Source organism: Ambystoma mexicanum, chromosome 9 (genome assembly GCF_040938575.1).
Source record: "Ambystoma mexicanum isolate Mex_15411 chromosome 9, UKY_AmexF1_1, whole genome shotgun sequence".
Taxonomy (NCBI): domain Eukaryota; kingdom Metazoa; phylum Chordata; class Amphibia; order Caudata; family Ambystomatidae; genus Ambystoma; species Ambystoma mexicanum.
In genome coordinates, this window is record NC_090931.1 from 1,498,801,436 (window position 1) to 1,498,815,312 (window position 13,877).

Consider the following 13,877-nt stretch of genomic DNA (forward strand, 5'->3'; position numbering starts at 1 on the left):
TGATGAGGTGATAGAAAGGATTGGAGCAGCAAAGCACATTTCCACACTCTACTTAACCAAAGGGAACTGGCAGATTCATTGACTGGTACTGCTTCCTTTCAAACTTTTCCACCACTGCAGGACCTTTAACAGACCAGATAAAAGGGTCTAAATGTAATTGCATCAAATATACTGAAAGTACAGAAAAGGCTTTTAGGATGTTGAGAATCTACCTATGCCACCCTTTTTGTTTTTTTTAAATAATTAACCACTTTATTGGCCTGATGACCCTATAAACAGAATCCTCCCAAGTTGGTTTATAAGCAGTACTGTGGAGCAAACAATCCATTCTCTTCCACCAGTTGAGCTCCATCCCCATGAGGAGATGTTTGCCACTACTGAGGTTCAGGGGCAGAATGTTAGTGTGTCTTGCTTCACGTAATATCCTGGGGCTCTGTTCCAGACCATGCTCTACTCACCTGGTTGTCCTGCACATAAGATACCAACCTAGGGTCATGAGGTGGTTCCTGGACCTTCAACAGTTCTCTTTCATTCATACATAGAGCAGAAAAGCCTAGAATATATAAGAAAGTATCCTGAGATGGGTGCAAGAGGAGGTGAAAGAGAAAAGGGGGAAATAATGTGACAAGAACCATGAAGGGAAGGGAGGGACTCAGGGGGCCAGCCACCCACGCTTCGTCCCCGAATGTAGGCAGGGGACCGATACATATGGACCGATACATATAGCAAAGCATTGCTACTTTTCCCCTTTTAGGGAAAACACATTTGTGCAGGAAGGTTTAGCACTGGCCACCCATAATAGTATTCCAAAATTCTGCATAGAAATAAAAAACATTGTGTGCACGATTTTCGCTATGCAAAAACTCATTGGGTAGAGAACAGCAGATGCCACTTCACTCCCAGAGCCAAACAATAACACAGTGTACAAATCCAATATGGTGGAAGCAGCTCTTGAAGCTGTGGATCACCTGCTTATCTGAAAAATGGTTTCAGTACCTGTAGTCTTAAATCGAGTGAAAACACTGAAATGGCGCTTATCCACGGGTGAGGAAATAGTGGGACACATAAAACAGCTGAGCATAGCTCTATAGAGCACGTTAAGAGAGGAGTAAGGAGGGAGTTGGCATTTTGGCAGTGAGCATGGAGAAGGAGCTGAGGAGACTGGTGGTGAGAGGGGAGAATATCAGGTGGCAAGAGAAGAGACTAAGGGTGGTTGCAGGAGGACATAAATATATGATGCTTTACAGGAGGAGGAATAACAGGTGATGGCCAAAGAGAAACCATAGGTGGCAGAAAGAAATACAGGATGTTAGGAGTTTAAAGTAGTGGCAGGAGAAGAACACCAGGAGGTGGCAGGAGGAAACCTGTAGAAGGACACTGGCAAACAGGAAGAGGTTCCCAGCACAGTATAGGCCAGAATGCGTGGGAATAGGAAGGAACGAGAGGCCAAGCATTTCCCAAGGCGTGGTCTAGGGTGAAGCCACAGCCTGAAGGGGTAAATCCCCACTGTGGCAGGATGAACACGCATGCGGCGTGGAATCAAGGTAGGACCGTACCAGAGAAGTGTTAGACGGGTGCTGCAGATGGTCGAGATCAAAACCCCATGGAAGAGGCGATAAGACCCTTAACAGCATACCTGTGGAAACTGAGGCAATAAGGCCTGGGTAGATCTGCTTGTCCCTTAATGTGCAGCACCGCCTGCTACCCAACTCATGGCGGAGACCCAGCGACGTCTATAAAGCCTACAGGAGGGACCTGAGGAGACCACATCCTAATGCCAACAAGCCAAAGGAAGACTTTTGAGGAAAAAACTGCTTGAGGAAGAGTTCCAGCTTGTTCTCCCCCTCCAGTTCCCCGCCATCTTAAAATTCCTTATGAGCTTTATATTGAAGGAGTCTTTTTGAACTCACAAGTGAAGAAGAAAAACAGTGATCATTCTTTTGATTTGTGTTACCTGCCAAGCAGAAGCATTTCTAATTAATAAAATTCACGTTCACAACATCCTAGCATCTGCACTTTTTGTGGTTCCCGGCTCAGCTCTGTGACAATGAAAACAGATCTAGACACTGTCCAAAGCTGAAGGGCGAACGCTTGGACGTTCCCATGGACCGGTAATTGGCTGTGCAAATGATGTGTCAGGGAAGGTATGATGCTGGAAATAGCAGTGGGTGATGAATCAAGGGTGTTCAAAAGGCAGAAAAAAATAAACAGTGAGGAGTTAATGCACACAACTCTACTGAAGCACTGGTTACTCACCAGGGGGTTTGCTGAGGCTTTCCGTTCTCTTTTTGTCCCGATGGTCAATGCGACAGGGCTCACACTCCTCTTTTATGCGGAATGAAATAATTTCATGTCCTTTTATATAAATACATAAATAGCAGCATAATGTTACACAATACAGAAAAGGAGAGAAAGGCAACAATTTACATCCTAATGAAAAGGCTTTACAGTGAGTAATCACATACTCCTGGGAGATCTGGCACTTGTATAAGGTTACTAACGGGTCTGGTAAGGAGCTGTCTGCATACAGTGCTCAATCTGCACATTTCTTTTAGGGGCTTCATCATCAACTGCTGGGTTATTAATGGAACTTTAACACAGGAATAATCCAGCAATGTTGTTATTAGGCTATTTATTGAGTGCAGCCCTAACTTCGAGAAGCAATGGAGCACTTTACAATTATAGGAGGAACAAAATGGTGAGGGGAGCAGAGAAACAAGGAGGTGGGGAGCAAACAGGGGAGGGGAAGATGGGCAATTTGTCAGCAAGGCATCTACAAGCAATCAGGGGATGAAACAGTCAGGATCAGAATCCAATCTCAGGGTGGGGAGTGGAGTGTGTGTGGATCTAGGAGTACTGCAATGAGGTAAGTGGTATTGTTAACAGAGAATACAATTCTAATCACACTTTTGTTACCAAAAGGCAATAGGGTGAGCTAGAACAACAAGTCCTCCATGCAATGGAACAACCAAAGGACAAGTTACATAGTTTGTCACTTTTTAAAAAAAATGCATTTTTATTTAGATCAACATTTGCACAAAGGTTACATTGCTCATCAGGATCTGAACAGAACAAACGGGTGACCCGTTTTTTCCCCACATACTTACTTGACCCCCATCCCTACTCCTCTACTTCCCCCACTCCCTTAACAACAGAGTTGAGGGTTGGGTACGGGTCAGAAGACACTGACAACAACAACAAAAATGTCCTCTGAATATCTCCTACATAACAAAGCTTTGTTAGACAGGCTGCCTCGCCTTCGGCATTGTTAGTCCATCTTTTGATTGTTGGCACTAGGGCATGGTTAGGTATATCAATCTCCAGAGGAAACCCACAGGTTTAGGATCAGAGGGTCATTGTCGCTACACTCCAGCACACCCCTTTATTCTGGACCTTGAGGTGCCGCTCCCAGTACTCTAGGAAGGGAAGCCATTGCATGTCTATGTGTAAATATGCCCCCAGTAATGCTGCTGTGAGGCTTTACATTTCGTAGATTTCTTTGGCCTTGCGCTACCATTCGAGTTTAGATGGCAGTGCACTCCCCTTCCATTTTATGGTCAAACAAACCTGCGCTGCTAGTAACAAGTTCTTAGCTAAATGGGGAAGGACCATATGCTGTTCATCTATCAATTCAAATCCAAACAGCACCAGAAGGGGAGTACATGCCCTTTCTCTTCCCTCCACATCATGTATTCATCCCAGGATTTCCTTCCAGTAGACCTGAACACAGGGGCAATCCCACCACTGGTGCCAGTAAGTGCTAATCTACGCGCAGACTCGGCAGCAATAAGGACTAATGTCTGTGTACATTTTCGCCAAGCGCTGTGGGGTTTGATGCCATTGCATTAGAAGTCTACTGTTGTGCATCTTGTATTGAACTGATTTGGTGGAGCTCCAGACTACTCTGAATGTTGCAGCCCAGGGCCTTAACTCTTCCCTCAAGAATCACTGGAGTTTCCTTGGCCGCTTCTTTAAGGCCTTGTATACGGATGTTAGCTCTCCTCTCCGTTTCAAAAGTCATCGACTTTGGCTGGCAAGTCCATATTTTTCTGTTCGAGATCTTGGAAGCGACTTTCAGACCTCATTCCCATGAGCTCCGCTGCCTGCTCTGTGCTTTGCTTCGCCCTTGTTCTTCTTCCACAATTATCCCTGCTTGCCGGGACTTTCGTATCAGTACCTGCCTAGGGGGTGCGTGGGTCGCAGTGGCCAAAACATGTGGAAGCTCCTTTCACTGACTCCCTTTGATGTTGTCATTCAGCTGCCCCCCTCTTTTGGGCTGTGGCTGCCGTTAGAGCGTAGGATCGATTGTCCATAGCTCTCGATAGTGCGGTGTGACTGTCTTTCTTTCCCCCTGTGAGGTTGGTTATGTCCAGTCCAGAGCTCGCAGAGCTTTTATTTTTTTTCAAAATTGATTGTAATTAGCATTTTCATATGCACATTAACGAACATCAGCATAACCGTGCTCACTCAGCAGCACAAGAAAAATAACAAGAATATACATCGTCCAACTTTTTGACATGGTTTTAACTCCCTTATCCTCTCCCCTGGAGACACGATGGGCCTTGGGTAGTAGTCACTGGATCTAACACATTTTGGTCGGCATGACTGTCAGCGCTTTAACTGGGTTCCAGTCATTTGTAGGCCTCAAGGAACGGAGCCCATTCCATTTCCCTGCTTGGGGATAGTCCATGGATTGCCCCAGTGATATTTTCCATGTCAAAGAGGTCTCTGGCTTTTCGTGCCCAAGTTGTTTCTGATAGGAGGGTCTCGGATTTCCAGCCAATTGTGATACAAAACCTTGCTGCAAGCAGAAGGAAGTGAGTCATGTGTGGCAAAGTTCCCAGCGCCCCTCATGATCCTCAAGCCCGAACAGCACAACTATTGGGTCCATGTCTCTGGTGATCCCTTCTAAGTTCCTTATCCAAGCCAGTACTCCCCCCCCCCCCCAGAATGCTTGTGATTTGGGGCATGCCCACCACATATGCCAGTAGTCGGCGGGAGATCCACATCCCCTCCAACATGATGGGCTAGTCTGACAGAACATTTTGGCGAGCCTTAGTGGGTCGTACTGCCACCTGTGAAATAGTTTCAAGCCATGTAACTTGTATTGCACCGAAATTGACGTTTTATGGGCTGTTCTGCACATCGTTGACCATAGTTGGTCCGACAAGGTCTTTCTCCCATCTTTTCCTGAGGCTCTCGAGGTTGTTTTCCTGTTCCATTATCAGGGCTCTGTATAGGCGCGAAGTAAGGCCTTTACTCGAGAGGTTCTCGCCGAGTATCTGTTCGAAGTTGGTGAGGTCTCTTTGTAGATCTTCTTTCCATGTTGGCGTTGAGAGCGCCCCTTTCAACTGCAAGTACATGAACGTTTGGAGAGATTCCAGTTGTAGCCCTGATTCTAGGTTTTAGATTGCTATGCACCCATCTCGTTTTAGGAATTATCCAACTCTTTCGAGGCCCGCCTCATACCATCTCTGATAACGATTAGGATCTTGGATTCTGTCTCTGATGGGAGGGGCCGAGATACAGCTCATGGGAGAGGGCCATGCTGTGAGTCCTTTCATTTCTCTCTCATTCCACCATATTTTCAAGAGTGGGCCCATTGCAAAATGCTTTAGTATGCTGTCCAGGAAAGCTTTTTTGGGAGCCCATAGCCATTCGCCCAGTGTTAACGGCCTAAGTAGGTAATTTTCCATGGCCACCCACTGTTTCTGCTTGACTCCTCTCGGTGCGGGATAAGGGCACGGTATAGGGCCGCACGGTAGTACGTGTAGGGGTCCGGCAGACCAGTTCCTCCCTTCTCTTTTGGCTGGGTTAAGGTGCCATATGCGATGCACTGTTTCTTGCCTTGCCACAGGAACTTCATAAACATAGCTTTCAACTCGGTAAAGTGCGATGAGGGTATAGCAATAAGCAGCATGTGGTATTGGTACAGGAGCTTGGGTAATATTACAAGTTTTATAGTTTTAAGTCGACCCAGCCATGATATTGTAGGTTTACCCCATCTATCCAGGTCTTTTGTTAGTTCAAGCAATGGGGGGGTAGGTTTGCCTCGTAGAGGTCCCTAATGTTTTGATCATTTTAATCCCCAAATACGTTAAATTCTGTTATGTGGTGGGTATCCCGCACACGTGGGTGTTTCCGTCTCCAATGTTCGCTGGGGCTTTGTATGTGAAAAGAGAAGATTTTTCCTCGTTTACCTTTAAACCTGCCCATTTACCAAATTCTTTCAATGTTTGCAATAGTCTTGGTATTGACGTGCTGGGTTCTGACAGGTAAAGCATTATGTCATCAGCGAACATGGCTAGTTTATGTTCTGCATCACCCACCGCAATACCCTTTATTGCTGGGTCGCTCCTTATTAGGTTGCCCAGTGGCTCGATTGACAGGGCAAAGTGGAGTGGGGACAGGGGGAGCCTTGCCTGGTTCCTCTGGACAGGGGGAATTCATGTGAGAGCTTGTTGCTCACAGCCACTTTGCCCCTGGGGTTTTTATATATTGCTTGCACCCCTGTTAGGAAGCGCTCTCCGAATCCCAATTCTCATAGGGCGGCCCAGAGGAATGCCCATTCCACCCGGTCGAAGGTTTTTCCTCGACACTAAGAAGAGCGTGATCCCCAGTCATTCTTCTAGAGTGCTCCATGATGTCTAGTGTTTTTCTCATCGCACCTGGCCCTTGACTCCCTTTAATGAAGCCCACCTGGTCTGGGTGGATCAGGCGTGGCATTAGGTCTTCCATGCGTGTGGCCAGAACTCTCGCATACACTTTAGCATCAGTGTTCAGCAAAGAGATTGGACGGTAGGATTTGCATGTTGTGAGATCTCTTTCTGCTTTTGGGAGCATCACTATGTGCGCTATTGAGAAGGAGGGAGGGGCCTGGCCCAAGGCTTGTATGTGGTTGAACAGTTTAGCGAGGTGAGGGGACATGGTCTTCCTGAAGTGTTTGCAAAAGCCCATGGTGTATCCATCTTCACCTGGGTCCCCTCCACCCCCAGGGCAGGCGTTTGATTGCTGCTGCATCTACTTCTTCGGGGGTTATTAGGGATTCGAGGAGAGCCTTCTCTGTCTGTGTGAGGTGGGTCGGGCTCACTTTCTATATATATTCCCCCATCTCTACTTCAGCCTTATCCCCCTCTGATGTATAGAGTTTTGCATAATAGTCGGCAGATTGGTTGGCTACCCCCTCCAGGGAGTGTACCCACCTCCCCTCCCCTGTTCTTTCCACCCTCTGCGCTCTCAATCTATTGGTCAGCATTATATGTGCTGTGTCCATTTTTCATATAATTTCTGCTTCAGGAGCATCAGTTTTCTCTGGACATCGCCCATCCCCAGCGCCCCCCCAACTCTTCCCTTTTCTGTTTGAGCATTTACAGGTGATCCTCCCTATAAGAGCCCAGGGCCCGTAATCTCCCCTCTAGATCTGAGATGTCTTTCCACAGCTGTTCGTCGCGTAGCTTCCTTTCTCTCTTCCGCAATGCCCCTTGCTTCATCTAGGTGCCCCCTCCAGACCGCTTTTCCTACTTCCCAAACCATGGTGATCCCGGTCTCCCCATTATCATTAATCTGAAATTACTCCTGTATTGCTTTGTCTAGCTCATATGAGTACAGCTTGTCCTTTAGGAGGAATTTGTTGCACCGCCATTTGGTCTCCCGCCGGCTCAGCCCTTCCATTCCTAGTGTCGGCGTGACCATGTCATGGTCCAACCATCCAATTGGGTGGATGTCACTGTTTATAATTGTTGGGGAGGCATCTATATTGACCATTAAGTAATCGATCCTGGTGAAGGTTCCGTGGACCACGGATCTACACGTGTATCCTTTTTTATTCGGATTGAGTGTCCTCCAGACGTCCACCAGATCTGTCTCCCTAAGGCAGTTTTGAAAGCTGCTATAGTTTAGCCCCGTGGTGCTATGGGTTAGCCTTGGTCGTCTGTCTGTCCATTTGAGGGTCAGCCCATGTATTAAAGTTCCCTACCATCAGCAAAGGGCCCCTGGATGTATTCACTATTGTTGTGAGTGCTTCTTTGTTGAATTCCCCTTGGCCAAGGTTTGGTGTATAAACTCCCGCCAGTGTGATGGGTGTGTTCCCCCATTTTCCCTGTACTATCAGGAGCCTCCCTTCCATCAATGTTTGCACCACTGTGTTTTCTATTCTAAACCGCTTATGGAGAATCAGGCCTACCCCTCCTCTCTTTCGATCTGCAGAGTATATCTGTCCCACTCGGTTTCCTTTCAGTGGCTTTTCTTATCCCGCTATAAGCCAAGTCTCTTGGATGAATAGCAAGTCAAGTTCTGCTCTGTCAAATTCACGTGTCAAGAGCAACCTTTTATTAGGTGAGTTGAGCCCTTTCACATTAAGTGTGCCAACCTTTAGGGTTCCTATCTCGCGTCTTGGTATGGCAGGTGCTGCCATCATCAGGTTGGGTCTTGCATGGCCATCTTTCTCTGCCCAGTGAGTGCTGCGTTCTTCCTGCTGATTTGTGCCCCAAGCCTCGAGCGCGTGTGTGCCCATTCATGTGTCTCCTTCCCTTTCCCGTCCCCCTTGAACCAAATTAGTCCCCTTAACTGAACTGCAAACGTAAAGTCAACCGGCAACTGAGCTGTGGTCATTTTTGAGCGACCTAGGCTCTCTGGGCTGAGCCGCCCTCTTACAATAGAGAGCCACTAGGTTTGCGACTCACCTATCTTGGTGAGTGTCTTACGCGAGTCCCTTTTCTTCATTTTGTGTGTGTGTCTTCTTACTTTGGTACCCTGTACCTCGTTAATAGCATCATGGAGGCTTTGTTGGTGATTCAGGGCTTAATTTGGCACACTTTCTACCAGCTTTCGATAGTTTTCACCATTGCTGGGGTTTATCTACTTTTTGCGCCCTGGGGGCTTGATCTTGGCTTGGCCCGGACGGGGATCTGTCATTTTGGTCTGTTAAGGGCTTCAGGACCTGTTTTGCCTCCTCTGGGGTTACCACTCGGTATTCCTCTCCTTTAACCACAAAGGTGAGGTCGAAGGGGTATCCCCACCTATATCTCACTGCTTTTTCAGTTAGCCATGTGGTGAGGGGCTTGCATGCTCTCCTTCTGCTCAGCGTAAAGTTAGATAAATCTTGAAAGACCTTGAGCGTGGAGCCTTGGTACAGGATGTCCTGGGTCCCTTTTGCTTTTAGGAGGATTTCTGTCTTTTCATTGTAGCTCAGGAACTTCACTATGATCGAACACGGTCCCTCCACAAAAGCACAACCTCCTCTATGGGCCTTTTTGATGTGCACTGTTTTGCCCCCCTCCTTTATAAATTCATAATTTATTTGTTTGATTTATAAATTTCCTGAACTTTTCTCGACCATGGCTGGCGTTTCCCCCTCCATTTCTGCTAGGCCAGTTATTCTTAAATTTGACCATCGCGACCTATTTTCCATGTCGTCCATTTTGAGGGTTAGTTCTTATTCTTTAATTTCTATTTCAGTCATCCTTGCGTTAAGTTTCATTTCCATCAAGTCTGCATTGATTTGGTTGTGTTCCAGGTTCTCAGCCTTACTCTCAATGCATTCCACTTTTCGCCCGATTTCTGAAATGGAGGTTTGTATGTCCGATCTCAGTGCACGGATTTCCACCAGGATTCCTGCAATGTCCTTTTTTTGTGGCTGTGGCACTCATTTTGCCGGTGGGGGGGGCGGGGTGTCAGTTTTCTCTGCCCTTCTTGTTGCACCCTACCTAGACTTCTTGCTGCGGTACGCCTTATACGGTCTTGCACAGTTTTTCTGGGGTACTTGACTTGACTGAAGGGCCGTTTCCTGCTTGTCTCTCTCTCTCTCTCTCTCTCTCTCTCGAATTCCAGGTTTTTCCTCATTTGCTGAAGGCTCTCTCAGGCTATGAGGCACTCAGTTGCATATTTTTACTCCTTGTGTTGCAGGATTAGGTTGGTTGGAATTTTCTTTTTTCAGTAGTTGTAGGAGGACCCGGTTGCCTGACTTCCCTCAGCCTAGAGTGCAGCCTTGGTGCTCTAACAGTGTTGGCAATGGGCTGCTTTATTTGGTGCTGCGGTGGGTGGCCTGGTGCTCTACGCTGAGGTCCTATCAGGCCCTCTAGTCTTCTCTGTGAGCTGGCTGTCGGGGCACGCTCCAGGGCCACCCCATCATGTACCCCCTTGTGGGCACTGTTTAAGCCGCTTCTTGGGGCAGTTTATTGGGCTCTGAATTTAAGGATGCCCCCCAGGGTATGGCTGGCTGCACTTGTCGTGGTTCTCAGTCCCCTGTTCGCGTTTTCGACTGCTGCAGGGCACATGGGGGCTTATGGGGGCAGTCACTATAATCCTTTAATGTGCCCTGTGCAGGAGCACGGGTGCATAGGGGGAGGCGTCTTCTTACCTTCACTCTCGCATCCGTGGTTCCGGTGAGGTCTCGGCACCCTTGGAATGGGCCGTGCTCCCGCTCATGCTTCTCCAGTCCGCCACCTGGGGAGGCTGACGGAGTGCAGCGAGCGGGGCTGCTCATCTCCTCTCCAATTTCCGGGTCATTGGAATTTAAGGGCAGCTTTCACGCTTCTGCCTTATATGCGTGTGCTTGTCTCGCTTCGCTCTCTCCCTGCGCCGCAGTTCTGGGTGGGCAAGGGCGAGTACAGAGGGTTCCGGGGTGCTGTCCGGGCTCTTTCCACCCTTTCCGTCCCCATTGCACTCTTTCTCACAGATGGGGGGCTGCGGACCTCCCGCCTGCATTCACTTACTGGTGGTGGTTTCTGGGGCCACAGGGGTCTGGCAGGGAAAGAACCAGAGCCAGGCACGTCCTCAGGACCCGCTCCTGGCCACGACTCCCACTTGTGCGGGTGCTTTGTTTTCCGCTCTTGGTCTCCTCCACCCAGGCCTGTGGCCACGACGGGCAGTGCCCGCCCTCGGCAGGAGGCGGCTTAGGTCTCTTCTGTGGGTGCATTCCTTTGTGGGTGCGTTCCTTTATCATTGGCGCTCTTTTCTTTCAGGCCTCTGCTGTCAGCGCCTGGTGGGTGAGGGGATTGTCCCTGCGTCCTCCGTGCATTTCCTTATGATTAGCCCCTTGCAATACTTCTTCGGCGCATTAGCACTAGCTGTGAGGTCTAAAAACACTTTCTGCCGTTCCCATTTCTTAGACAAATCGGCAAATGCTCATTCTCATTCTCATTACATTAATCCCCGTTGGGTCGGGAGCCATGGATCAAGCGGCCATCGCCATTCACGCACCGTAGTGGTCTCACTCGCTGAGCTTTTAATGTGCTCAGGGCCTCTGCCCACAGTCCGGGGCCTCTAGTTTGGCCCCTTGTTCCCCTTTTAGCAGAGTTGGATTACCGTTTTGCTGGAAGCAGGTCCGTGGGGGTGCGCCTTCTTCCTCCTCCCCCCTCTCCTTATCGCTATGGAGGTACCTCTGCCTCGGGCCGTCTCACGCAGCGTCCGCCTTCCTCTATTCGTTCTGACGCTGGTAAGATCAGCTGTGTGTTGATTCTCCCCTTGCTCGTTCTAGGGCGTACACTTGGGCGTGAGCGTTGCGGCTCTGGGAATGCTTTCCCTCTTTTCCGTGTGCTGCGCTGAGTCTATCCCTCACTGCTGGGACTCCATGGCACTCACGTGGCATGGCTTCTCTTCCACTGCAGCTGCTGATCTGGTCAAACGGAGGGCGGCAGGTTGACACTCCTCTCAATGCCTGGTTCTCTGGGAGATCTCCTCCAATTTTCGCCCGGGATGGGATCTGCAGCACCACAACCGCCTCCCCCACAATTGCAGCTGCTTTGATGCTGGTGCGTGCTGGGCAAAGTTAATAACGCGGCTGCTATCTGTGGGCTCTCAGGGCGGCGAGCATTTAGCTGCCATCTCGTCTGCGCCCCCTGGTGGTCTGATTCTTTTTTTAAAAATTGTGTTATGATCAAAATAGTACATAATTAATATACCTTCCAAATACATTTCAACTATGGAAAAAAAGAATTATAAAATTGTAATTAGAGCACATATTACATCTTTCTTACATTTATCAATATACATTTCATAAAATACACACAAATGCAAAACTAAAATGTATGTCATCCCAATAATTTTATCAAATTGATAATTTCATCTAACATTCAATATACCTAATACTCTTAACATTTTCACAACTTCAGAAGTGAAGAAAGTCAATTTCCTGCATTCATGCGATTCCATGGGTCTTCAACACTTATATAATTCCATAATCTAAAGAACCTCCCTAGATATTTTGTTCTTACTTCCACCAACATAGGACATTCAACCAAATTGTGTTTCGAGGTTTGAACAACACCAACAACCTTACAAAAAGTACAGATATCGCTACTTATGTTCCGAACATGTAGAATCTCTCCAGTTGGCAAGAGATTTAACCAGAAATGCAAGAATTGTTATCTGATAATCGGACAGAGGAACTGGTTAAGATACTTAGGCAGGAGTCCCAAGGGTTTATCTACTAGTGCAAATGTAGAATGCACTAGTAGAAAATCGTATCGATCCAGTCCATTTGCTTAACTTTCTTTTTTATCCTTAGCAGATATTCCACCAGTTCTTTCCACCCCATCCCACAATGATCTAAAATACCAGTAGTATATCCCTCCATATTGGTTACTAGACTTGAAGCTTCATTATGCATAGCCACTTTGAGTTCTTCATACAAAGTATTTTTCAGGGGTGAGTACATTTTCCCTAAAAGTGATGAAACTCTCCATTGAAACCAAACTTAAAGCAAGGAGAGACAAAGCTCATATCTCAAGAAGTGGGCAGGTTCAGGACGGTCTTCCAGATTCAGCCCTCAAATCTCTCTCCCCCATAGCAAACCATATGCCACTGGCTCAATCTCTAGTTCATATAGCACCTTTGGAATTACCTTCCCAACATAAAATCTCAACAATGGCCTAATTGAGAATTTACAATATTTATGTTTTTTTCTTCTTCATTTGATAGCCCAACTGGTCTATTTTATTCTTGATATTTTTTTTCATTTTTTCATTTTTTTTTTTTTATTTATTTATTTATTTATTTTTTTAACTACAGCCTCCTTACTCGGTTGCACTATCTGGAAAGAAGCCTAGATAGATAATCTCACTCATGACCACAATTTGAATCCCATCTAAGAACCATTTAAATGCACAACCTTTGTTCTTATTCCTATGAAAACAGACAATATTACACTTCTATGACTGATAACTAAATCATTCCTCTTTGCATAAGCACTTAAGGCCGTAAGTAGCCACAGGAGACCAACAGAAGTAGCATCTATGAGGGCAACTTCATTTGCATATGCTAACCAATTCATTCCAAGCCCACCCATCTTTGGACTAATTAACGTAACCTCATGAAGGGCTTCTTCTAGAATGCAAGTTGAAATGGCAGGGAGACAGCCAATATGCAACCCTGCCTTAAATCTCTTGTAGTCACAAATCTGTCAGTCAGGTTACCAGCGGCGTCTAATCCAACTCTTACCGTTGTATTATCGTGGACATATTCCAGAATGCCTAGCAATGAAGGGAAAATATTCAAATTCTTACATTTTTGCCAAAGCAATTGTCGGTTGACCGTATCGAAAGCTTTTGAAAACAATCTATCATCGCCACATAGAGAACACGGATAAAAGAGTTCTTGAAAGCCCATATTTTATCTTTTAGTACTGACAAAATCAGGCCATTTATGGTGCTAGCCATCCCTTTCTGGTCTATAATTGCTAGGATCCTCACGAATGCCTTTCTTTAAAATAGGCATTATAATAGATTCCTTCCAAGTTTCTGGTGTTGTTTAAAAATGTCCTTAAAGAGACACGTCAGTAATGTTGACCACATATCTCTGTTGGATTTCAGTATAGCATTAGCTAACCTGTTGGGTCCTGTGACTCGAGAGGTTGAAGCCTTGTTAATGAGTTGCTCTAT

The 13,877-nt window shown here is 46.9% G+C and overlaps 1 protein-coding gene across 3 annotated transcripts in view; it reads right to left on the reverse strand.

Annotated features, from left to right (window-relative positions):
- LOC138489310 (zinc finger protein 354C-like) overlaps positions 1 to 13,877 on the reverse strand; it is a 96,035-nt gene that overhangs the window by 32,488 nt on the left and 49,670 nt on the right. For all 3 annotated transcript variants that reach the window (XR_011274776.1, XR_011274777.1, XM_069617010.1), the window contains exon 5: positions 2,257 to 2,355. Coding sequence is in view for 1 of the 3 variants with exons in the window: in XM_069617010.1 (XP_069473111.1) it covers positions 2,257 to 2,355 (99 nt within the window). In the remaining 2 variants the exon portion in view is untranslated. The remainder of the gene's footprint in view (positions 1 to 2,256; positions 2,356 to 13,877) is intronic.